This window comes from Denticeps clupeoides, chromosome 20 (genome assembly GCF_900700375.1).
Source record: "Denticeps clupeoides chromosome 20, fDenClu1.1, whole genome shotgun sequence".
Classification (NCBI taxonomy): domain Eukaryota; kingdom Metazoa; phylum Chordata; class Actinopteri; order Clupeiformes; family Denticipitidae; genus Denticeps; species Denticeps clupeoides.
Genome location: NC_041726.1, coordinates 6,338,721 through 6,364,059, shown reverse-complemented (window position 1 = coordinate 6,364,059; position 25,339 = coordinate 6,338,721). Strand labels below are relative to the sequence as shown.

Genomic DNA, 25,339 nt, shown 5'->3' with positions numbered 1-25,339 from the left:
CTTTGTCGATTCTGCTTCGCCGCACAGAGAGTGGCAGCTCAGACAGCCAGACCTGGAATTTCTCTCCTTATGTCCTCATAAGGGGAAAGGTTACCTCCCCATCTGTCTGCGGCAAACATGACGGTCGGTGAATGGTGTTGATGACGTCATTTCCGCGAATGCATGCTCAACTGCTACAGGATGCTCTCCTCACTAGCATTTAATGCTACAGACACTGAAACGGCATGTCCTGGTAAAATCTCATTGTGCGACTGGCTCAAAGTGACTGTAATTCTGCACCAAGGCTGAATTACCGAAACAGACTTCAAACAGTATTGGGGGAGCTCATGTAAAGGGGACCATTAAAAAAAAAAAAAAAAAAAGTCATGTTGTGCATTAGACAAGACACACCAAAAACTTCACATGCGTAACAGTGTTTAATTAACTTAGGATTTTTTTCAGGAGTGTGTGGATTCAAAATGTTCAATAGCTATAAGGTATTTTACTAAGCAAGAAATTTATAAAAAAAAAAAAAAAAGATCTTCACACAAATATGTTTTCAATTTTTCCCTATTCATAAAAAAAAAAACTAAGAAAAAACATAGGTCATTCATTTCTTCCCTTCATCTTCGGGGGCTGGCTCGTACTGTAAAAGCTGTGAAAGCAAGTAAATATCGGCAAAGTAACGTACAGCATTGGCTTAAAGATGATGTCACTGATGTCTCCAAGACACTCACCCGATTCCTGAGATCCTCATTGTCCCGTGACAGCACTTCACATTTCTGCTGCAGCTCACTAATTTCCAGGCGGAGCGTCTCGGCCTCAGCATGGGCCACTCCGAAGTGGGTCTTAATGAATCTGTTGGCCTAGTTAAGGTCACCCCTTTACAAACCGATTAGCCGGGCCGCGGTCAGACCTGGCAGGGCAAGGATACTCCAGAGGGTCTTCGGGTTTATCGGTTTCCTCGTACAGGGCCACCAGCACTGCAATGAGGGGGGAAAAAACGTCACGGTCGTTAACAAACCCTGAGCTTCACACTCCAGTTCCAGGTTTTGTCGACGTCCCGGCACACCTGGTCCAGGTAATGAAGGGCTGGATGGTGATCTGGATCACGTGTGTTGGAGCGGATAAAAAAGAAAGAAAAGAAAAAACACTAGCAAATTTAAACAAATTCACCCCCAAAATTACCATTGGTGAGACTGTCGAGGACCCCGGCCCGTTCCAGGTATCTTCGAAACTGCTCGCGTTTGTTTTCCGACCCCTGAAAACAAGCACAGCGCGTTTGGTCAACGACGGAACACTCCGTGACAGCGAAATTGCGTCGCACGACTCGAGGCGCTGGCGTCCCGAAAATAATGAAAATAACGAACGAGTGATTATTTCCAAACGGCGCGGACTGATGCCGGCGCTGTCAAACCTCGCCAAGGACGCGTGGTGGCTTCGGTTCGGTTCTGTCGGCACACGCAACCGGGTAAAGTGAGAAGACACGCACTTACTCTGTAGTGCGCCATGGTTGCGATACAAAAAAAAAAAATGACAAAACGAAACCTTTCCGGTCCGGCTCGTTCAGCCGGCGGCGGCGAGGCGAAAACTTTCCCCCAACTGCGCATGCGCGGCTCGGGGCGACTGGGTTACCATGGGTTACCAAGTGAACACAAAGGGGACGGGGCTGGTCTCGTTTAGCATTCTTCTTCATTATAAAGGGCAAATAGACTCGAGAGAGAGAGGTTTATTGTCGGCACAACAGCACACGCAGTATACCGTGTCTTACGTTCGAAAGCCAAAGTGCACAAAATTAAAAAAAAAATTAACAAACAGAAAGTGTTTTGTGCGCCGTTGTTTACATGCAGTTATGCTGAGTGTTACGTGTCGCGCTTTTTTACAAGAGAACTCTGAATCACTGGAAGTTTCTGCAGACGCTGCCGCTCTCCAGCCGACAGGTGGCGCTCTGGGCCACTTCCTCATTGCCGTGAAACACCAGCGAGGCAAACACGAGCTTCCTAACGTAGCCGCCGAGCTAGCCGGCCAGCCGCCCGCACTGTCATTTTGTCCCGACGCCCGGTCTGTCCGTCGGTATGCGCCGGCCCGCGTCGAGTCGCTGACCGCAGGACCGCATCGCTTCCCGGGCCGCGACAGAAGGTCGGCGGCAGGCTCCCGGGCAGGGGTGGGGGGGAGTTATCCGGCCAACTTTCGCACCGCGGACCGTCGACAAAGGGGGAACCAAGATGTCGTACGAGGAACCGCTGGATGGGAGCTACGGCGTCGTCGATGCCTTTCCCAAGGACTTCGGCTACGGCGTGGAGGAGCCCGACATGGAGGAGAGCTCGGCGTCGCCCGACAGCAAGCCCCGCATTCTGCTGATGGGGTTGCGGCGGAGTGGGAAATCCTCCATCCAGAAGGCGAGTCGACGCCGTTTGTGGGGTGGGGGGACGTGGTTATTCTGGTGGATTAATTTCCACAAACTTCCCAAGTTGTTCCTCTACTCGTTTTTATCTCTTTTTTTTTCAGAATCGGACTGGCGCAGTTTTATGTTATGATTTAAAAAATATATACATTTTAAAGAAATAAAACGATTAGTTTCAAGCATCGTTCGAATCTGGACGTCCTGATTGTTAACGACCCTTTTAGAGCAGAATCTGTCTTAATTTTGCCTAATTTTGAAGGGGTGAAGGGTGTTCGTCGCCGGCATCAGCTGATAAAAACGGCACGTGACTGGGTGTCATGGCGGCAGAGTGACGATAACAAGCCTTTTTTAGATTTAGAAATCTAAATATTATTGATATTTTTCTCGCTTTATTTAACTTCTTTAGATTCCTTCGGCGTTGACTTGATGTCACTGAATTCGGTGCGATTCCGCATTTGGCGTGTCACTCTCGCACGCCTGGCGCTGAGGCCAGCGGGTTTCGTGGGAATATCCGGATATTATCCCGATATCCAGTGGGAGCGCGTGTCCACCACTGCAGCTGTACAACAGTGGAGTTTAGTTGAGATGAGTAATTAGATGGCATGTTGAGGCAAATTTAGACATATCAAATGAGCTAGTCAAAATTAGATTTATAATAACTAAAATGTTAAGAATAAAAAAAAAAAAAAAAAACAACCAAACACACAGGCGCTTATGACGGGGAAAATGTTTTTGAATACTTGCTTCTACCCTGCTGGGCAGCATTTTACACGCTTTGCTTCTGCCAGCCACCTTAAGTTCAGGGCTGGTTTTCCAGTAGCGCTCCCTCTGCTGAGATCTATGGCTGAACGATATATCGAAATCGCGATTTTATCCATTGCAAACACTGCGATTTTGCAACTCCATCGGCTAATGCCAGATTCGGACCTGACGCCCGCTCTTGCGCAATGCAAGCAGTAGAAGATAACGGGATTCATGCCGCGGTTTGTCTGGAAAACCACGCCCCCTCCACGTGTCTAATCACTGCCCGTGCGATACAGTCATGTCCACCAATCAGATGTGTCCCGTGTTAAAGCCACGCCCACTTGAACGCAACCACGTCACTCGCTCTCAACTCGTGGTATGCTAGTTACAGGGCAGTCGTATTTCCTTGTTTTTAATACATACAGCATCGTGAATAATCGTGCGTTAAATCGCAATCGCGATATTTATCAAATTAGATTTTTTTTTTTTCTCTCTTTAAAACGGTTCAGCCCTACTGTAAACCGGTTGTCGCTGTTCCTTAATTTCTTTTAACGATCGTCTCATGAGGCTGCTTATGAGAACCGTAAAGAGAGGCGTCTCTCAACGACCTTGAGTCATCGAACATGCTTTATTTATTTATTTATTTACTTTGCAGTATTTCTAGTACAGTGCTGCTATTCACACTTGCTGAAGATTGGCCTAATTGTTCAACAATAAAAATGTGCATCCCTCAGGTGGTGTTTCACAAGATGTCCCCCAACGAGACGCTGTTTTTGGAGAGCACCAACAAGATCTATAAGGACGATATATCAGATAGCTCCTTCGTAAATTTCCAGATCTGGGACTTTCCAGGCCAGGTGGACTTCTTTGATCCCACCTTCGATTACGAGATGATCTTCAGGGGAACTGGGGCTTTAATCTTTGTTATTGACGCACAGGTAAGAATTACCCGCCATGAGTCTGATATTGCATCTACATCTTTGAAGTGGTGTCCTCATTTCCTCTGTCATGAAAATGTCACTTTGTGAGATGATTTAACATTAATACAAGTTCGCCTAGCCTGTCTATGGTCCTGAAGTGGCTAGAAATGGTGATAGAGTGCTTTGGTCCTTCTGCTTCACCATTCAGAGAGCAGCAGCTCAGACAGTCGGATCTGGAATTTGTCCCTTTATGACATCACAAGGGGAAAGGTTACCTCCCCTTTCTCGTGCTTTTTCCGTCCACATAATTTCCCACCGCTCCTCTAATATATTATCTCCACTGACCGTCATGGATTCCAAACGTGCAAAGCATTGCAGTTACTCAGTGATACTTAGTTCATTACATCATTTCTGCGAATGCCCACTTACTTCTATTGGCCGCTCTTTCACTTCGTCCCACCTCTCCTCACCATTAACATTTAAAGCTACAACACCGAAACGACACGTCCTGGGGAATTCTCATTGTGGGACTGGATCAAAGTGGATGTAAATTTGTGCCAAGTTTGAATTACGGAAAGATACTTCAGATATAGCATTAGTGGACCGATATGTCAGGGGATATTTAAGACTCATGAGCTTAACGGCAGGTGGACAGAAGCTGTGCTGGAAGAAAGTGAATGAAACGCTGGACGTCTGTGTTTTGTTATCAGGATGATTATGTGGAGGCGCTGGGGAGGCTACATCTCACCGTATCAAGGGCCTACAGAGTTAACCCCGAAATCAACTTTGAGGTGTTCATTCACAAGGTGGATGGCTTGTCTGACGATCACAAGATAGAGACGCAGAGGGACATTCATCAAAGAGCCAACGACGACCTGGCAGACGCCAGCTTAGAGAAGCTTCACCTCAGGTATTTCTATTTTATTGCCCCGTAGCTCAGTCTGAACATGTCATATACTTGTCTTTAATTGTTTGTTTTGTTTCTTTTTCAGCTTTTATCTGACCAGTATATATGATCACTCCATATTTGAGGCCTTCAGCAAAGTAGTCCAGAAGCTAATTCCACAGCTTCCCACACTGGAGAACCTCTTAAACATTTTCATATCTGTAGGTATTGAGTGTAACTTGACACTTTTGTTTATTCAGTATGTACAGTATTACATTATGGCTGAGTATCCCATTCATGGCTTTTAGTCTAGGACTAGGCTGGCCAATAAGTTCTTCTGATTTTCATGCTTTTTGTACCTGAATCTGTGGTTTAGTCATGTGACTCTATATGTCTCTAAATAGAATTCTGGAATTGAAAAGGCCTTCCTCTTTGACGTGGTCAGTAAGATCTACATCGCCACCGACAGCTCCCCAGTGGACATGCAGTCGTACGAGTTGTGCTGTGACATGATTGACGTTGTGATAGACGTCTCCTGCATCTACGGGTGAGGATACCACTCTGCTTTGCTCAGCTTGGTCTGGGTTTCCACCTGCTCCATATAACAAAAGCATTTACATGCTCTCTCCGGGTGGTAGTAGCCTAGTGGGTAACACACTCGCCTATGAACCAGAAGACCCAGGTTCAAACCCCACTTACTACCATTGTGTCTCTGACGCTTAACCCTGAGTATCTCCAGGGGGGACTGTCCCTGTAACTACTGATTGTAAGTCACTCTGGATAAGGGCTGTAAATGTTAATGTAAATGTGTTGGCACAGGTCTCCTCCAAGGTGGATTGGTTGCTCTAAATTGTTCGTAGGTGTGAGCTTGTGCCCTCCAGCAGCCGTTACCCTGAGTGGGGTGAAGCGGCAATGGAAAGCGAGCGAGTGAAATGTTTCTGACGTTGCTTTGTTCGGTGTGAACAGCCTTCGAGAGGATGGCGGTGGGAGTGCGTATGACAAGGAGTCCTTGGCGATTATAAAGCTGAACAACACCACGGTCCTCTATCTGAAGGAAGTCACCAAATTTCTGGCTCTCGTCTGCATCCTGAGAGAAGAGAGCTTTGAGAGAAAAGGTACGAGGGCTTCTCACCCTGTAATCATGACATGTCGCAAAAATGATGGGCAACATACACCACTCACAATAAGTTAGAAGATATTGTAGGGATATATTAGGGATATTCTCTAAATTGCCCCACGGGGACAAAGTTCTTTGAAAATTGAAATTTTGAGAGACTTAGCGGATGTTTCTCTTCAGACATTTTTGGGATGGGGAGGCAATTGCATTAGACATGATAGACACGTCATTTTGTGTTTTCCATGTAATGGTCTCGTTGTGTACAGGTGTGCCAACCTTTCTCAACGTGGCATCAATTTCAACATTCTGTGGGTATAAAAAGCTGGTATTGTCAGTGATTGTCATTCCAAGTTCATCATTCAAGCAGCCATGAACCCACGACGCCACGTAACGGTCACCTGGCCATGGCGCTCTTTCGGGTTGGCGGCAGGCAGTCAGATGTCGCTCGTGAACTTGGTGTGTGTCAAAGTGTCACCATCAGACTTGCATCAAGACACAGAACTACTGGCGGAGTTCATGACAGACCCAGGAGTGGAGCCCCACGAGTGACGGACCGCAATGATGACCAGAACCTAAGGACCTATGCACTCAGACATCGTTATGCAACAGCCACACGGCCGCAGGCCCGTTTACGAGATGCGAGGGGTACTAGGGTTTCCAGACAAACCACTCGCCACCGACTCCACCGCTTTGGCTTGAATGCCAGACGACCGTTGCAGGTGACTCCACTGACACCAAGACACCCCCGTGGACATTGCAGCAGTGGTCCTACCGTTGGGTGTCCGGTCACCTTGCACAGAAATGATGGTTGTCAGCGTTACTGGAGAAGGCGAGGTCAGCGATACGCTGAGGTCTACATGGTCCCCAGGGTTTGCTTTGGTGGAGGAGGTGCGACAGTCTGGGCATCACCAGTCAGCACAAAACAGATTTAGTTATTGTACATGGCTCAGTCACTGCACGTTCTTACCTCAGAGACATCATAGAACCCATCATCACCACTGAATTCCACCAGCACACCCCCATCAAATTGTGGCATTACTGTCACAGCTCGACTTCAGGAAGTTGGAGTGCCTCATATGGTCTGGCCATCAACGTCCCCTGACCTGAACCCCATCGAGCACGTCTGGGACCAGTTGAAGCAGGGACTGAATGATCGTACCCCACCCCCACGTGACCTGGCAGAACTGCGTGTAGTACTTGTGGAAGAGTGGAACGCATTGCCTCAGGACAACATCATGAGGCTAGTGAGGAACGTGAGACGTCGCTGTCAAAATGTCAACGTGGCAAATGGTGGAAACACCTGCTACTGACATTGTCAGTTTTTGTTATTTGGGGCTGTCCCTGTTATTGTCTACATTTTTGGGGTAATAAATATTAAACTAATAAAAAATGGTTTTACCTCTCATACATTATTAGTAATATCAATGGGAACTTTTAGTTGTCCTATTTGCTCTAAAATGTAATGAAATATGTAAAAAAAAAAAAAAACAATATCCCTAACTTATTGTGAGTAGTGTTACTATGAGAGCATGATATTGTGATGCATTTCCAATTAGCCATTTAATATAATGTGTAATGCAAGTAAATAGAAAATAATTTCTCAAAGTGTCAAATTTTGTATCTACAGGTCTGAATTGGTCAAACTATTTTTTTTATTAAATAATATTATTACAATTCAATTTCGGAAGGGTTCGTAAGTCAAAAAATAGGAGGGTTAAGTCCACAGTTGATTTTTGCGAGGTTTGGTTAATCTGAGCTGTGTTTTTATTTAAATCTGAAAGAATGAATAATGGTTCACTTGCCGAGCTTGTGAGTGTAGGTTGCTTGATATGAGAGGGAATTTATATACTAAGAACTTTCTCTCTGCTTTTTCCCCGTCAGGACTGATCGACTACAACTTCCACTGTTTCCGCAAAGCCATTCATGAGGTGTTCGAGGTGGGCTCCTCCACCCAGAGGGTGGGCATGCTGCAAGCCAGCCCACCCAGTAGCAGCTTGGCCAGCCTGAAGGCAAGCACACTAAACGGCACCCCCAGGAGCGTTGTCTGATGGGGGCTGCTTCAGCCGTGAGAGGTGGAGGAGGACCACAGGACCTTCAGTCACCTTTAGTGATCGCACGAGGACTTCGCTTCCCAACTTCCAGGGCCCCGGGGGAAAGCAGCGACGGGAGCAGGAAACTGAGAAGCGTTGCACCACCGTCTGTGTTATTGTTGATGCCCATGACGGCAGCCTGACCGCCTGTACTGTACTTTACTGTACATTTCTCTCGACACCTTTTTGTTTGCACCTTGGCCCTTGGAATTCCGAGCAAAATATATCAGTTAGTCCTCAGGATTCAAATCGCTTTTTATTCACCTGAAACTCTTGGATTTCTTATTCTGTTTGGGGGGGAAAAGGGAACAGTAACACAAGACTTCACCACATGAAGTTGTAGCTGGCTAATAAGGGAAATGTGTTTTTTTTTTTTTTTTTTTTTTTTTCTACCGCATTGCAAAAGGAGGCGACATTCTAATACTATAATGCATTACCTGGACCAGCACTGATTAATAAGGCTAACGTTTATACTCTGCTGCCAAATGTGCTCCCCCACATCACCCTGGACCCTGCGCATCAGGTCACACTTGCTTGTGTCCGCCTCGTCTACGCCAATACACACGCACTGAATGCACACAGCGGCCATGTTTACATTTGTAAGGTTTTTTGCCGCTGACACACACAGAGCATTACACTGATCGAAGGTCCCTGAGATGAGCGGTTCCCTTTTTTGTTCCTTTCGTGAACCATGTATATTTTTTAATTATTTGGAATAGTTTTAATCACTTGTATGCGTCCATTGAGTATTGTGCGTGTGTCAGTGTGTGTGTGCGTGCACGGATGTATGTGATTCAGAGGATTGGTGTTCTCCCCTGAGATTTGGGGACCAATGTCATCTTCAAACCAAGTCCTAGGTATATTAATGGCTGGATATGGAAGACAAATAACCTGCCGTGTAGCACCAGTATTATGCTCACCTGGATATCGGCATTGTGTGAATATTCAGAATAATTTTATTTACCAGGCCCGCGCCATCATGGAAACAGCGTTCTGCTTCTTTGTGTCTACTCGCTTCATTTATTTTCAGCTGTAAATTTAAATCCAACCCACTGTCTGAAAGGACAAAGGAGCATTCCTGTTGGAAAGTGGTTGAGAGACTGCCTGGTATACCTCTGATTCCACTGTGCTTTGCTTGCCAGCTTCCACGACATGGTGTTCAGTTTCATTTTACACTGAGTTTTGGTTCATTTGTGTGATTGAGATGAGATTTGTTTAATGATATATTTTTTATATAAAAAAAGACTGTGGATTATAATAAAAATGGTATGGAGTATTCTGTAACAGTGTGGGTGGTGTTGTGTGTGTTTTTTTTTATATTCATTTTATTTTTTAGAAATCGCTTAATCTTGATATCGAACCTGATAATAAAATTTTAATCTGCTCTATGTGGTTTTTAACAGGCGCTTCTCAGTGACGCCACTAGATGTCGTCTGTGTTCCACTCACGTCACGTCACTAGTGGCCAAGAAAAGGCCTCAATAACCCCTGCATATCAATCATCTACTTATGAGTCCCACATGGATTGAAAAAAACTTTTAAGTGTCAGACAGCTTGTGTTGTTTGTGGCAAATATGAATTACGATATTTTTTAATAAAATAAGTACTTTTAACAGAATCTGATTGGTAAAGTGAATGTTGTGGCTTCAAACAACGATGTAACATGATTGTGAGTTCTGCGCTGTGTGCTTTGACACGTTTCTTATCACTTTGCTCTCAGCGTGCATGAAAAATGCACGGTTAATTGATCTTTTGCGGTAAGAAATTTGAGCTTTTAGTCGACGTTTACTTGCAAAAAAAAGTAAATACACACAAATCCGAACAGGTACATCCGTACAGGGCGGGCACGAGCCGTTTCTTCTGGTCTTTCTTGTTGCCAGATATTGTGAAAGATATTCAGCATTTCCCAACACTACCGTGATTAATTCAATTTCAATACGGGAGAAACGTGTTTGTAAAGGTCTCTTTTGACACAAAGCGCCTGTAGAATTTGGCGTTAGAAATTTAGCCCTGGCGACATGTTCGCCAACATGGCAACCCCGCGGTCTTTAACGGGGCGGCGGATTGTTCCACTTCAAATCTGGATGCCGCCGCTGGGCGTCCGCAGTCCGCCCGCTCTGCTGAAGACACCCGGGGCCGGAGCGCCACGGTCACGCAGGACGTCGGTTTTATCTGCGGTAAGTGACACACGAAGCCATAAGCCATGAACAAGCATATTACAACACTTCATATGAATGTTATGTGAGAAACATATTGTATTGCATTCAGTAATTATGTTCTTATTATTACAGCAAATGTGATCCACTTATCTATAAATTTAAAAACTGCATTGTTTAAAAATCTGCTTTGTGTGTGTGTGTGTATGTGTAGGATTTTTTAAGACTTTTAATTGAGTGAGAGCGTGTTTGTGAGAACTTTTTGGAGTGGGCATATTCAAAACCATGAAGCCATCACGCCCTGAGGCAGCATAGGATATTTTCGTCTGAAACACCCAGTTCAAGCCCCTCACAATATACAATGGAATTTTGTGGCTTCCTCCTATCTGGGGCATTTTTATTCCTGTTTCCACTCGTGCACATGCAGACAAGTTCCGTGTTCTGGGACTGGGACAGGTTTTTACAGCGTGTAAACAGTGTGAGCGAACAGTTGCACAATTTCGTTCTTAAATCTGACGCGCCCGGGAATACTAGCAGATGGTGAGCTTGTTCACAGGAGGCGTCCGTGCGGAGTGTAGAAGGTGCCAGTTATTTTCTGACGAGAAAAGGCCATGTGATTGTGACCCACAGAAAAATGATTCTGATCATTCTGATGGTTGTGATTGCAATCGGTGAACAAAAGCCCAAATAATTGGCACACATGTCCTCGTTTTTGGTGTTCTTTCTGAGATCATCGACTGCAATCAAAATGACAAAAAGTCTAAATTGCATTATTCAGTCATATGCAATTATCTGTGCCGTAGCCCGAGCTCTGCCGCTCTGAATGTGTGACGTCATGTATTATGCTTTAAGAGCAATTTTCCAGACATGAGCCACACTTTGGCACAAAGCGACATATTTTCCCCGGGCAGGGCGTAAAACGGCCTCAACGTACGCATTAAAAAGCGCCGCACCGGGGAGGAAGGGTGCAATGGCCGCAAGTCTTCGGTCATTTTCAACAACTGGCCCCCTGAAAGGGATCTTTCTCCATGAGTAATTGGCGGCTTTTTTGCAAGAACAAGGTCTCTGTTTTTTGGAGGTGGAATAGGCCTTTTTTTTTTTTAAACTGCGCTGAGGTGGGGTACAGGGGGGTAAAAATACACATTTGTTTTGTTTTTTTTGGGGTCGCATTCCTCGCGCGGGGCTCTGGCGAACCACAGGCCTTGGGTGAGAAGGCCAGCCTCCCTCTACCCACGCCAGTGTGGAGTGGATGAAGTCCACTGCCACATAATTGTGGATCCTGCTTCCGCCGCCTCTCCCACCTTCAAAAGTTTTTTTTTCCTTCCTCCTCTTCTTCTTTTCTGCATTTCACCTGTGATCTTCAAGTCTCCCCGGTTAAATATATACATTTACATTAACAGCGTTTATCAGACGCCCTTATCCAGAGCGACTTACAATCAGTAGTTACAGGGACAGCCTCCCCCCTGGAGACAAGTGTCTTACTCAGGGACACAGTGGTAGTAAGTAGGATTTGAACCTGGGTCTTCTGGTCCACAGGCGAGTGTGTTACCCGCTAGGCTACTCCCACCCTAAATATGTTGTTCTGAACGTGGAACGGGAGAGCCTCTTAAAAAGCCGGCTCCACTCTTCTATGAAGCACACGGTTGTGCTGCCCTGCAAATGCACAATCCCATGTCCCTGCTTTAATATCCCTCCAGATGTTTCGCAATACACCACCGAGGGCGAGTTACATAATGCGTTTGTAAATCTATTTTTGTTTATCTGCATATTTGTACCTAAAGTGAAGAGGGTTTTAGGGAAGAGGAAATTCTTCTTTACCAGGGTGGAAGTAGCCTAGTGTGTCCAGGGGGGGGGACTGTCCCTGTAACTACTGATTGTAAGTTGCTCTGGATTATAGCGTCTGGTAAATGCTGTAAATGAAAATGTTAACCATGATCACCACCAGCAAAATGCAAAGAGCCATTAACTGAACGCCGAGGCCATAACAGGCTTATGTCCAATATTAATGATTCCCATTTCGCTGCGCAATTCATTCACATCCACCTCGCTCCACCGTCCCTCGTCGTGGAACCATGATTTTGCCACACAGATCCACTCATGCAATTGAACGAATTTGGAATGGTATTTTACTTTTTATTGCCACAACGTCTGGAGGGGCTGGAACTGAGGTATTCCCATTTGCAGAAGTCCACCTTTGTAAAGTGGCCCGTTGATTTGTGTGGCCCAGATGAGGCTTGTGAAAGGCCGTGCCCTCTTAAACAGGAGCACGGCGACCTAACAATAAATCGATTATTAAATAAACAGGTAACACTGATGCAGTGTTTCGTTCAATGTATAAAAGCCAGAATGTGTAAACCATTTAATTTCAGTTCTATGGCGACTATGATAAACGTGTTTGTAGCTTCACGATCTTTGGCTCCAGAAAAAAATGAATCTGGGCAGACATTTTGGACCCATTTCGAGCCGGTTTTCGATTTTGTGCGATCCTGGAGTCGGGTCAAACCTCTTCATCATGCATCGTATGTTGTATAGTGTACACCGCTCCCGACCATGTCCCGACTGGCAATGGGAGAGGCCTGTAATAAATTTGGTCACCCTTTGTGACACGTCAGCTCACGGCGCTCATCAAAAACGTCCAAAAAACGTCCGAAAAACGTCTGAAAAACGTCCAAAAAACGTCCGAACGTCCATCACATTTTTTTAAAAATATGGAAGCATTAGCCAGATGCCCGATTTGTCTCCTTTGTCTCTCGTGCATCTTGCTTTATGCTCATGTCCTTCAATGTTGACTGCTTATTTGCCCCTAGTCTTGTGTTTAAAAACGATTTAAAAAAAAAAGAAGCTCATTGTTTCCCTGTGATCTCAGCAGCTGTATGTGTGTTTTTTTTCTGTTCTGTTCTGTTTTTTTCCTGGGTTATGGAATCGAGTTTGAAATTGAACAGGTTGGGCCATTTATATGGTTACACCTTAATAAAATGGGAATGGTTGGTGACATTGAACACATTTTATAAGTGGTCAGAAACTTGTAAATAACCCATGAAAGAATAAAGTTACGTTAAAACCAAGCACACCATTGTTTTTCTTGTGAAATTACCAAAAAATTCAATGTGTCACATGACCCTCTTCCTATTGAAAAAACGAAAGTTGGATCCAAGATGTCCGACTCCCAAATGGCCACTATGGTCTTGAAAAGTTTGCCCCTCACATATACTAATGTGCCACAAACAGGACGTTAATATCACCAACCATTCCCATTTTATTAAGGTGTATCCATATAAATGGCCCACCCTGCATTATCGTGTAACTGGGATTGTGTGCTACATATCTGGCCACTCTCATCCTTTGTTCGTTCGGAATGAAGCTGCATGTTTGAGGACAATCAGCAAAGATTGCTCTTATGTAATGAGTTCTTAAACTACTGGAGACAGAAGGTGCCCTTGCTTGAGCTCTGTTCCTTGCTTTCGGCCCATGGTTGTAAACGATGCTAATAATAACAGAGCGGACATGTTAACTACTAATCTACTCATTTCCTGGAACATTTTATCCTGGCAACAGTGTTGAAGAATTAATGGCACGTCTGTACCAGACGCGAGGACCCCTGCCATTAATGACATTACCCGCCGGTTTGGACTCCAGTGCATAAGTCCAAGCTAAGTCCCGACGGAACTGATGAAATCTCGAGAGAAGGTGCGTAAGGTTTCCGGAGCCGGGAAAGTAAACTCTCGGCTCCGCACTCGCGCGGCTCCATCAGGCCCGGGGCTGAGGAAGATGTCAGGTACTTGGAGAGACACTCGAAGCCTGGCCGCTGTCTTGCTCCGGGAGAGTGTTTGCGCCTGGCCCCTGGTTCAACACCGCCTTGGCCCCTGGCTGGATTAATCTTCAGCCCCTGGCTGCAGAATGAATCACTAAGGAATGCCCACATGTCCATTTGCCACGGACGTGGAACAGAGAGCATCCGCTGTTTACACAGGAAAATGCCAGAGAAAACCCATGTTCGGAGATATATGCGTAATTGGGGGTTTTACTCAGCCCATCGCACAAAAAGGAAGATGGAGCTCCCCACAGTGGCCTGTGTATACAGAATTCCTACCCAAAATTTAGCATGTGGTTTCTGTCCATCTATCGCTTCTGATGTTAGATGTTAGAAGTTGTAATAACAGCACAAACAACGTTGCCTGTTCAATGTAGCAAGTAATGCCAGTCTCCATTTAAAGGAGGGGACGTTGCACGGGACGTCGGAACAAATCCAGAAATGGAATAAAAACGTTGACGCTTCTGAGGGCGGATTTGACGAATCCAAACAAGAATCAAAAACTGGCTCCAGTGAAGCTCTAAAGTGGCTGAACACACTTCCTCCCCCCTCTTTCACCACAAAAAGGCTTCTCTCAGCTCAGAAAAGAATGGTTTTTCGCGTATGTCCACGTCCAGACAACGAGAGCCAGAGCAGAAATTTCTGAGGAAGGAAGACCATTGTTGTATCAATATGGCCAAATGAGTGCAAGAATAGATCTCCGACTGCTCCAGGGCTTTAGAGGGAAGTCAGCCTGATCCCTTGCTGATATTGTAACCAAACAATGTGCAGACATGAAACAGACATCAAGTGGTGTGAAGAGGCCTTCATTTTTCATTTTTCATTGGTTGCCCTCGTTTTGGAGGTCATGGGGATGCATTGTACTTACAGACTGCAAGTAACACAAATCAGACATACTGACAGAAATTGGGGATCATTATTTTGTACATACAGTACACGGAATGCATGCAACAGGAAAATGTATTCAGAATACAAATGTTAAATATTTGTAATTTGTAATATGTGCCTTTTTTGTCTCTGTTTTAAATGATTGTTTCCCTTTAGTAGATGTAGTAAAAAAAAAATCTTACCACAAAATCACTGAAATTGAGTTTGCTTTGTCAGCCAATATGCAATATAGTTGAGGCCCTGGTTAACATGTTTCTAGACCAGGGTTCACCTGGAGGGCACTTATTCTACACATTTTTGCACTCACCCTCTGTACTCATTACCACCCAGTTCTCGAGATGAATCAGGTGGAACATGGAAAGATCTCATCTCTGCATGGCTGGTGCCTTCCAGGACCAGGGTTGCTGACCCCTGATTAAAGACCTTGCATGTCGATAACCTTATGCAAAAAGGATGATGGAAAATAATAATATAGTAGTTTATATAGCTGTTTTAGACATGCATTTCAAAAATGGGTTTTTATATGTATTCTTAAAGGTTTTTTTTTTACTTTGGTGCATTAATTTATTGTAATGTATTCAGTCAAACATTGGGGGCTTACTGTGTTCCTGCTCGAGACAATGGTAGTGGCAAGATTTGTAAGAATGGGGTTCAGAGGTGAGTTCATTGACCGGCAGGCTGCAACCAGTCCTGTAAACAGGAAAAAGGTTCACACAGCAGAAAATCCATCAAAAAAACGGGGACTTCTCCATCTAGTCCCCATCTGGAACAAAGCAGCAGAACAGACCAAATTCTTTTGTTCTGGACTAAGGTTCTTCACCGAATAGAGTGTTTTTAAGCATTTGCTAAAACTGAAATCAACCGTTAGAGGCATTCCCGAAAACCGACTTTATACATATTCCCTCTCTGTCTCTGAGAAAAATCATACGCTTTCATTCAAGTTTCCCATTTCTGGCTTCAGCTAAGCCTTTGAGGGTTGTTTGTAATGTCACCGTCTCAGAGTGGGGATGACCCCCCCCCCAGGGAGCGCATTTCCTAGTTAGAACCTTATGTTCCACAAATACAGTGTCTGAACATTTTAAGAACTTCCATGTCTGTAACTGGGCCGGGAATAAAAGAGACGGACATTCCAAGAAAAGCAGCAACAACAACAAAAAAAAAGTTTTGCTTTGTAGTTTGCGCAAGTTCTGTTTTCCCAATATATTTCTTTCATCTTAAAGAATGTTGGATACCAAAGCCCCTACATACCACATGCCCTTCATCCAGCAACTTTTTGGAGCCTTCTTTGAGGGTTGCCAGACATGTCCCGGAGGCCTCGATTCCCCGGGTCACCTTCTGAGGCCATTTGTGGCCGTTGCTCTGTACTGATCATGGTAAATTTTAAGGGCCTGTCAAAGCCCATTGAGACAAACTGTATGTGATTTGGGAATTAAATAAGATATTAAATTCTCCATTACAGCAGCAGGACTTGTGAGAGTAGTGTTCAAAGTTTTGATTTTGAACATCAGGTTTATTCAGTTAGATCTGTAAATGAAAATAATTTTTCCAGAAACCGAAGGGCTGACATTCATCTGCTCTCAAAAACAAAAGGTGAGACATTTGTTTGGATTATTTAAAATCGTTGTCATTGTCTTTACATTTACATTTACATCCTTTATCAGACACCCTTATCAAGAACAACTTACAATCAGTCCCCCTAGAGACACTCACGGTTAATTGTCTTGCAATGGTAGTAAGTGGGGTTTGAACCTAGGACTTTGTGGTCTTCTAGTTCATAGGTGAGTGTGTTACCCACTCCCTTCCGAACGTATATTGCTATATACTAGAATTTTTATTGCAATACATTGGTAAATATATTTCAATATATGAGAAACTTCACCATATATTTCCAATGCCTTTTTCAATATATAATCTCATTTAATGTATTTTGTATACATTTTTTAGTATATTTTAATAATATATTAAATAGTATGACAATAGTATTTATTCGATATATGAAAACAGCAATAATTGCATATCTTGTCATACATTCTATTTCATATATTTATATATTGCTTACATATAAAATATATTATTATAGAATATATCAACATATATTACTATGTACAATTCACAATATATGAATATACATATACATAATAAGCTAGGCTACTACCACCAAATACTCGTTGATTAAACTGATTTGCACTGCATCCTTTAATCCATTCTCACCCACATTCTGCATCTCTGCAGAGCTTCTATAAAAAAAATTTAAAAAACTGGTCCATTTCTTTTTTAGACCAAGTCAGAGCAACAAGCCAGTATGAGTGATGCTTTTGACTGCGTCAACTGCAAGGAGTCCCTTTACGGGCGCAAGTACCTCCAGGTGGAGAGCAAGCCACACTGCATCCCGTGCTATGACCGCCTGTTTGCCAACACCTGCCAGGAATGCAAGGAGGTCATTGGACACAACTCCAGGGTGAGCGTGGTGCATTTGGCTTTGGCTACGGGAAAAATACAGACCATCTTAAAAGCAAACAAAACCCATATGAGGGGCAGTCATTATGGTGAATGTGGGTATTCTTTTGGGATGGAGTAAAAATGTGTTTTTCTGTGGAATTCCCACCATGGAATTTCAACATATTGCTCTTTAACAGGCCAGCGGCCCAAATGTTCAGAACTTCAGTACTCTCTTTAATCCATTTGAATTTTTTTGTGGACTGTCCATATTGTGGATTGTCAGGAGTGCATACTTTATAATATTTCTGAATATCTGGTAAAATTCATTACTGTAAAAATGTTAGAATTTTTAATGGATCAGGACATCATTTTTAGGAAGATAAAACATTCACCTAAAAGGCTGTACTTTAACAGGAATATTTTAATATTTTACACCGGCGTAAATATGTATGTTTTTCTATGTTCGAAACATACATGATTTGCGTTTTTATTTGTGTTGTGTCTGATTCATGCAGGAGCTGTTCTACGATGACCGGTATTACCATGAGCAGTGCTTCCGCTGTGTGCGCTGCGACCGCTCCCTGGCCGAGGAGCCCTTCACCTGCCAGGACGAGGCTCTGCTCTGCAACGACTGCTACTGCAACGAGTTCTCCTCCAAGTGTGTCGCCTGTGACAGGACCATCATGCCAGGTAAGGACAGTCCCCAACACCACCCACTCTGACCAAAATTGAATCGGAAAAAAAGTCTCTCAGTCTGAGTTCATCCACATCCTTTGTAAAGAATGATTAGAAAAGGAAGGCATGTGTGGGAGTAAGGGTTGGGTCATCTGACAGCTGGAAGTTCAGTGCCTTCTTACATACTTGAGGATATCTGTGGCCTTTTTTTATTTTAGGCAAAAAGTGGACTAGAGCCTTAATTGTTAACATGAATTATGTTCATTTAAAACATGACCATAAAATAAAACATTAATATTATTAATAGCAACATCAGTTCAAACAATTTGTCAGGCAAGTTGTCTTTTTTTTTTTATAGCTATGAAGATTTTTATAGTGACTGGTTTAATCAGAGTCCTGCTTTAATTGTATTACTAACTGCATTATTTATCTGTATTGAATATTTAAGGTGTTAAATATATAAGTTAATGCAGTTATGCTCATACGTCATGTCAGTGTGCGAGGGTGAGCCATGTATGTGCTGCAGGGAGCACATGAGCGGCAACCAGCCCTTTTTGCCTACTTATTCATAAATTTTAATAGATACATGTTCAAAGAAGAAACACTCACTAAACTATTCGACGTGGGCACTGGCATTATTACCATATATCACATATTTTATATCATATTGCTCAACAGAAGCTATTAAAAAAGGCTTGCTCAAGCTTGTTCATCATTGGGTTTAACTTGCGTAATTCTCAGTTTAGATCCAGATTTGAACAGAAAAAAAAACTTGGTGGTTCGTGTGATTGGTGCTCCCACTTCAACGGCAGACCCTAATGACTTTTTGCGACGCTGGGTGTGACGGCTTCGATGTGACAGAGCAATTGTGTGCTCGCCCGACTGAAAATGCCCAGTGGCGAAATTCTTGCCTCCGTCGACGGCACAGAATCCGACCGGCAGGCCCGGTGTTGGGTTACATGCAATTACACACACAGCCATGGCTGAGGCAGCGTGGCATCTGTCTTCAAATTTTCTGCTGAATTGAGGATCTGACTGTGTGCAGGGATTCTGTGGTGGGGGCAGCGATGGCCGCAAGGGCATAGTTTTGGTTTTGGGTGGTTTTGCATTTGTAAACCCATTCATGGTGTTAATGCTGTGGAACCTGAGAACATGTAGGAATAGGTGGGTTCATTTTCACTGAAAAAGCATCCAGTCAGTTTAGAATTGATTAAAAGGGCTTTTAATCCCAAGTCAATGTGGCTAAAAGCATCTGCTACATGATTGTAAAGGGATGTCTCCAGAATTGCTTCTGAATATAGGTGGGAGTAAAAGTGGGTGTGGCCAACAGATGCATACACTTTGTGTTCCAAAACCTGAGACTACCACTGATGAACCTGAGTTTCTCAGGTTCACACAATTTTGTGCAAAGCCTGATGACCCTGGTCTTCTCCCAGAAAGACGTGAGAGAGAATGGCAAAGAATAATTATAACAGAACACTTTTTCTATTTTTTATTTTATAACTAAATTGAGGACGCAGAATTATTAGATTATACAGTAAGAAGATTATGAACAAAGTTGAATGGTTCATATTTAAGGCTCAGCTACCTTAAGTGAGACAATGGGGATGGTTTTCGAACAGCCCTGCATTCTTATGTTAATGGTCATTTCAGGAAGCCGCTTATTATGATGACTGAAGTGTGACTCTGATTCATCAAACAGACATCGTTTTCATCCGCAGCCTCCGTCATCGCCCCTTTACTACTATGGGTGGTTGCAGCCTAGTGGGTAAGGCACTCGCCTATGAGTCAGACCCCACTTACTACCATTGTGTAAGTCGCTGTAAGTCGCTCCGGGTAAATGCCATAAATGTAAATGTAGACTAGGTGTGTCCAATCAGTTGGGTTTGCTGTGACCTGCCTCCCCTTCTATGCTCCCTGCGCGACGGACAGAACAAATCGCAGCTGAACTTTATTTAAATTTGAAACAAATTTATATAACTATATTTTAAGTTTCTCCAAAAAATCACTTTTTGTTTTATTTCTGAATTTTATTATTTCCCATATTTAATATTTGGATCCCGCGGTATTGCAGTCCGTTTTCACCTTTTACTGGGTGATTTCTTCCGAACATAAATATTTTATTTTGTTCGCAACTTATTCTAGATGGAATAGTGAAGACACCCCAGTCCAGCTCCCCACCTCGCTGTGGGACAAACTGACACAGTGACTGTTTATCGGTCTGCCGCTGTTGTCAGAGCTAATTAAGCAGCATTCCTGTACTGTGGAAGCAAGACGGGGGTTTATCAGGGGTGCACCGACTGGTTTGATTACTTCAGAACAGTTCCCGTGAAGTGCAGGACCGTAGGCGGCCTGGCGTGAGAACGCTGCGGGGTTGCGCAATGATTCTCTGAACTCGATTTTAATCTTCCATGACTTTAATCTTCGTGCGTTGCTTTGCTATTTTTGCTATTTTTATTCTTTTCACACCCTTTTCTTTCCCTCTTCTCCTTTCTTCTCCCCTTGTTCGCTTTACTTTCTCTGATGGAAGGGTCTCGAAAGCTGGAGTACGGCTCCTCTGCGTGGCACGAAGAGTGTTTTGTGTGCTGTTCCTGTGAGCAGCCCATTGGATGCCAGGCGTTTATCCCAGACAAAGACGACTACTACTGTGTTCCGTGCTATGAGGGCAAGTTTGCCCCGCGCTGCAGCCGCTGTAAACAGGTGAGTTTAGGACGCATCCCACAGGTCTGTCCTTCTAATAGAGGGTTGGTAGTAGCCTGGTGGGTGAGACACTCACCTGCAAAGAAGAGGACCACAAATTCACAGGTTCAACGCCCACTTACTACCATTGTGTCTTCAGGGTGACTGTCCCTGATTGTAAGGAGCTCTGGATAAGCGTGTCTGTCACGATGGCTGGACATGGCGAGGAAGGAAAATGAAAGTGAAGTGATTGTCACACGTGATACACAGCAGTACAGCACACAGTGCACACAGTGAAATGTGTCCTCTGCATTTAACCCATCACCCTGAGTGAGCAGTGGGCAGCCATGACAGGCGCCCGGGCAGCAGTGCGTGGGGACGGTGCTTTGCTCAGTGGCACCTCAGTGGTACCTTCTGATTACGGGGCCGCTTCCTTAACCACTAGGCCACAGGATGCATACGCACAACATCATGGGACAGGGGTTTAATACATAGTACACAGGACAGGGGAACATCACCAAACAATGACCCGATGGCGAACAGACACGAACAGGATAGTTTTATAGGATTTAGACACAGGTGATAACAATCAGGAAGCATAATAACATGAAACTCCGGTCCGAACTCCGGACCCGGAGTAACCCCTGCCGGACCAGATCATGACAGCGTCTGATAATGGCAAGAAATGTAAACATCTAATGTGTTCATTAAATATTTAACAGCAATATGAAAAATTCAATGATGGTGAAGCTGTTCTTTTTAATACTCATAACCTACATTTCCTGTTATATGGCACCAAACAGACTTTTGTAGGATGAACTCCTGGGACCATCCCTGTCTTGCAGGTTCTGGTGGAGGGGGGCGTGACCTACAGGGATGAGGCGTGGCACAAGGAGTGTTTCGTCTGCACCGGCTGCAAGACCCAGCTGGCCGGTCAGCCCTTCACCTCCCAGGGTGAAAGTCCCTACTGCGTTAAATGCTTCAGCAGCCTGTATGCTCAGACGTGTGAAGGATGCAGCAAGCCCATCACAGGTGTGTGTGTGTGTGTGTGTGTGTGAAGGCTTCTTTTCACTTGGGATTCTCTAGTGTAGGCATGAAAGTACAGCAGGACTTTACTCAACCCATCTCTTACCACTCTACGAAGTAGCCAATCAGGTTCCATCTTCCGTTTGAAGACGATCACAGATTAGAGGCAAACTCATGTAATTTGCGGGAAAAAAAGTGTCTGGAATAGGTGAGTCTCAGAAGACATGAAAAGATAGTTTCGTGAAGTTACCATGGGTGCTTGGTAATTTCCAAAAGAATAACGTGGCCTTCTTCTGGTTATTCAGCCACCTTGTGACCACATCATTAAATATTCACAGCCAGACGCTGCTTCTTCACGCTGCTGTGCTGCTGTCTGGCTGGTCGAGCTCAGACAGAGAGAGCATTACTTGCCGTGGTCTACTGACCTACTGTGAACTCGAACAGAATCATTTATGGAAACCACAGGCAACTTGTCACGTTCCCGTCGAGGGGTTATGGGATACGTGACACAAACAAGAGGGAGTGGGGAACGAAACACACATACCACAATAACCGAGGGTCGCAAATATAGTGTGTTTAAGTGACACGACACAACCTGCTCTCACCCCACCCCCCAGCCGTTCAACATATAACACAGACTATTCCCATTCACTGACAGGACGACACTACACACACAAGTAGGAGAATATTTACATCAGAGGATGTACACTGCTAGGGAAGGGCTAACAAACCGACAAAACTAACTCTACTACAACTCCTGCTGCACAGCCTTCCAACAATACTAGTCTCTCTACACCGATTCTTCACAGTCCAAACTCTTCCAGGGCACTCAGGCCCTATAAGGCAGGGGCTTCATTATATTGGCCAGAGTTGATGAGATGGCTTCTCCCCACAGTCAGCCTAAAAGGGACAAAGCACACACACACACACACACACACACACACAAACCCATAGTTTAAAATGATCAAATAATCCAATTCATTGAGCAAAGTGTTTATTTATTATTTCACCTGTAAGGATGTATGATGTGGGGTGATTTTTCCAGGATTTGGTGATGGGAAGTATGTCTCTTTTGAGGATCGGCAGTGGCATCAGCAATGCTTCAAGTGTTCTCAGTGCTCAGTGTCTCTGGTGGGCATGGGCTTCTTCCCCGACAGAAAACGGATCCTCTGTAAAGACTGCAACGGGAACTAGTGGACACAATTTCATCCGGCTTGGTCATTGGCTCTCTCCGTGTGGCTGTGGCCTGTTGAGATTGAGCCTTTTTTCCCAGTTAACTTAACATATTTCATGCACACTTTCTGCATATTGTGTATCATAGACAAATACTGTATATGACAGATTATTACTCAATACTCAATCCATATGTTTGCATTTTCATGTCTTTAACACCTCACATTTTTTCATATATTTGTGAAGCTGAGCAAACTAAACTAGAAAATGGTTTAAAAGTTTGTGAAACTTCAATTTTGGCTTGGAAAGCAATACAAATGTAAAGAGATCAGAGTACAAAAGGATAAAGGGGAAGAGTGGAATCATTGTTAAATTAGTTAATTTCATGAAAATGGATGAAAATTGAGATTATTTGTGTTTTTAAATGCATAAAAATGTTAGCATGCTAACATCAAAATGCTAATCAGGGGTATCCATAATGTGTAATGTGAAATTCGGTGACATTTGGGAGGTCAATTATTTTAGTTGGAAGATTGCAATGTGACCATTGTTGCTCTGTAAAATTAATGTGCTTCAATGGGATGAGGGTGGGATGAGGATGAGAATGGGAAGGAGGAGTGGAGGATAGGTGGTAGTAGCCTAGTGGGTAACACACTTGCCTATGAACCAGAAGACCCAGGTTCAAACCCCACTTACTACCATTGTGTCCCTGAGCAAGACACTTAACCCTAAGTTGCTCCAGGGGGGGACTGTCCCTGTAACTAATGATTGTAAGTCGCTCTGGATAAGGGCATCTGATAAATGCCCTATAAATGTAAATGCTCAGGGCAGAATTTAGGATAGGGGGATGAGTGGAAGGAGGTTAAATGTGGTTGAATATGTTACGTTTGTTGAAAAGGTGAAATATGTAATGGTTGGAAGGCTGAAAGTGCCACCATAGTACCTGTTTAAAATGCATGGGAGTGAATGGAAGGATGGATGGATGAAAAGAGAATGAGGGGAAATGGTTGGTTAATTGGTTAAATATATGTGGTGTTTAGAAGGGTGAATATGTGACCAAAGTGGCTCTGTAAAATCCATGGAGGTGATTGGTAGGATGGAGGGATGAAAAGGAGGAAAGGAGAGTAGGGGGATAGGGGGTAAGAGGGTATATTTGGTTGAATTGATTGAATAGGTCAAATATGTAGAGGTTGGTGCAATCACTGTTGGTGCAATATGAATGGGCTTCAATGGGACAATGGAGGGATGATAAGGAGGAGTGGAGGAGGGAAAAGACGTCAAATGTGGTTGAATTGGTTCAATTTGGTGAATAGGTTAATTATATGGAAGGCTGAAAGTGTGACCATTGTTGCTATGAGGGAGGCGAAACAGAGTGATAAAGGAGGAGTGGGGGTGAATGAATAAAAGAAAAAAATAAGTTGGCCTCAGATGAAGGTGTGATTATAATTATAATCTAATTATATAATTTAATTATCACGAATTATAAGTGATGGAGATGGAGATGCGGTATACTGATTTCTTTACTACTAATAATTAGAAGAAACAGAAGACCAAGAATTTGTCTTTCCAAGCCAAAATAATAAAAAGCCAGAATTTTTAATATATAAATGCAGTTCTTTGCTAAAACCACTATTTGTTCTACCTACACAGAGCATCATCACTTTCATTCTGAAGGTATTTAAGCACGTTTTTTGTTAAGCTGTGATGTAAAAGATTTGTTCTGGTCTGCTGTTTTGAAAATGTGTGTGTATGCAAGGGTTGGATTTACTTTATGTCGTCCTCAGAAAAAGGTTTATTGGGGTGTTTGTGTGGTCCGTTTATTTCACGATGGTAAATTTACGTACTTTTTAAAAGACAGGAAATTTTGGGATGGGCAGTGTTTGAAAATAAAAAGGCTGTTTTGTTGAAATGTTTCTGATGATTTTGTTCATGCTGAGTATGATCTATGGAATCAGTCATGGATTAAGCCTTGTCCTAGGTGAAAAAAATCATTAAAAAATTATTTTGGGCTTAATCTATGAATGGAACATTTAACACATCAAGAATGACATTCATATCGTTTGAAACAAAATTATTGATACTATAATTTAAATTAGAATGTTTTTTTCATCAATTTAGAAAAATCTGAGTTTTATTTATATATATATAGCTTTGTTGAAAGATATCAAAATTCCATTAAATAAAAAAAACTAATGTGGTGCTGTGAACTTTTCCCATGATCTTTCTTGAAACACAGCTGACCCCATCTTGTTTTTCGGTCTCATGAGGGGACTGTGGCCCAGATGAAAGAAGATGGCCCTTGGCACCCCCAACACATTTGCATCATCCTCAGCGGAGGGACTGAATGGTCTCC

The 25,339-nt window shown here is 43.6% G+C and overlaps 3 protein-coding genes across 7 annotated transcripts; 2 read left to right on the top strand and 1 right to left on the bottom strand.

Moving 5' to 3' along the window:
- Positions 1–397: 397 nt before the first annotated feature.
- Positions 398–1,720, bottom strand: mycbp (MYC binding protein). 2 transcript variants are annotated; one of them, XM_028963600.1, is made up of 5 exons: positions 1,476–1,708; positions 1,168–1,240; positions 914–962; positions 717–837; positions 398–634 (listed from the first exon to the last, which is right to left on the bottom strand). In XM_028963600.1, exons 1-5 carry the CDS (start codon positions 1,587–1,589, stop codon positions 590–592), a joined length of 402 nt encoding a protein of 133 aa, XP_028819433.1. In that variant the 5' UTR covers positions 1,590–1,708; the 3' UTR covers positions 398–589. The 2 variants fall into 2 exon arrangements, with proteins under 2 accessions (XP_028819433.1, XP_028819432.1); XM_028963599.1 differs by having other exon boundaries at positions 398–837; positions 1,476–1,720.
- On the top strand, positions 443–9,429 carry LOC114770016 (ras-related GTP-binding protein C-like). Of its 2 annotated transcripts, none has more exons than XM_028963598.1 (7): positions 443–2,378; positions 3,862–4,065; positions 4,758–4,957; positions 5,040–5,154; positions 5,338–5,480; positions 5,900–6,048; positions 6,317–6,570. In XM_028963598.1, exons 1-7 carry the CDS (start codon positions 2,205–2,207, stop codon positions 6,421–6,423), a joined length of 1,092 nt encoding a protein of 363 aa, XP_028819431.1. In that variant the 5' UTR covers positions 443–2,204; the 3' UTR covers positions 6,424–6,570. The 2 variants fall into 2 exon arrangements, with proteins under 2 accessions (XP_028819431.1, XP_028819430.1); XM_028963597.1 differs by lacking the exon at positions 6,317–6,570 and adding an exon at positions 7,932–9,429 and having other exon boundaries at positions 453–2,378.
- Positions 9,430–10,101: 672 nt separating this feature from the next.
- On the top strand, positions 10,102–23,721 carry LOC114770184 (four and a half LIM domains protein 3-like). Of its 3 annotated transcripts, XM_028963883.1 has the most exons (7): positions 10,265–10,316; positions 16,544–16,584; positions 17,273–17,452; positions 17,949–18,123; positions 20,639–20,808; positions 21,633–21,819; positions 22,859–23,721. In XM_028963883.1, the coding sequence occupies exons 3-7, from the start codon at positions 17,297–17,299 to the stop codon at positions 23,005–23,007; spliced, it is 837 nt and encodes a 278-aa protein (XP_028819716.1). In that variant the 5' UTR covers positions 10,265–10,316; positions 16,544–16,584; positions 17,273–17,296; the 3' UTR covers positions 23,008–23,721. The 3 variants fall into 3 exon arrangements, with proteins under 3 accessions (XP_028819714.1, XP_028819716.1, XP_028819715.1); XM_028963881.1 differs by lacking the exon at positions 16,544–16,584 and having other exon boundaries at positions 10,102–10,316; XM_028963882.1 differs by lacking the exon at positions 10,265–10,316 and having other exon boundaries at positions 13,484–16,584.
- The last annotated feature ends 1,618 nt before the right edge of the window (positions 23,722–25,339 follow it).

What these genes read in the sequence shown, in the direction of transcription:
- mycbp (XM_028963599.1), bottom strand. Translation starts at nt 1,589, where the DNA reads ATGCGCAGTTGGGGGAAAGTTTTCGCCTCGCCGCCGCCGGCTGAACGA. An exon ending in CAACCATGGCGCACTACAGA is followed by an intron (nt 1,241 to 1,475) that starts GTAAGTGCGTGT and finishes GCTTGTTTTCAG; the next exon opens with GGGTCGGAAAACAAACGCGA. An exon ending in AAACCCGAAGACCCTCTGGA is followed by an intron (nt 838 to 913) that starts GTATCCTTGCCC and finishes CTAGGCCAACAG; the next exon opens with ATTCATTAAGACCCACTTCG.
- LOC114770184 (XM_028963881.1), top strand. Translation starts at nt 10,158, where the DNA reads ATGTTCGCCAACATGGCAACCCCGCGGTCTTTAACGGGGCGGCGGATT. An exon ending in GGACGTCGGTTTTATCTGCG is followed by an intron (nt 10,317 to 17,272) that starts GTAAGTGACACA and finishes TTTCTTTTTTAG; the next exon opens with ACCAAGTCAGAGCAACAAGC. An exon ending in TGACAGGACCATCATGCCAG is followed by an intron (nt 18,124 to 20,638) that starts GTAAGGACAGTC and finishes CTCTGATGGAAG; the next exon opens with GGTCTCGAAAGCTGGAGTAC.
- LOC114770016 (XM_028963597.1), top strand. Translation starts at nt 2,205, where the DNA reads ATGTCGTACGAGGAACCGCTGGATGGGAGCTACGGCGTCGTCGATGCC. An exon ending in TTAGAGAAGCTTCACCTCAG is followed by an intron (nt 4,958 to 5,039) that starts GTATTTCTATTT and finishes TTTCTTTTTCAG; the next exon opens with CTTTTATCTGACCAGTATAT. An exon ending in AGAGAGCTTTGAGAGAAAAG is followed by an intron (nt 6,049 to 7,931) that starts GTACGAGGGCTT and finishes TTTCCCCGTCAG; the next exon opens with GACTGATCGACTACAACTTC.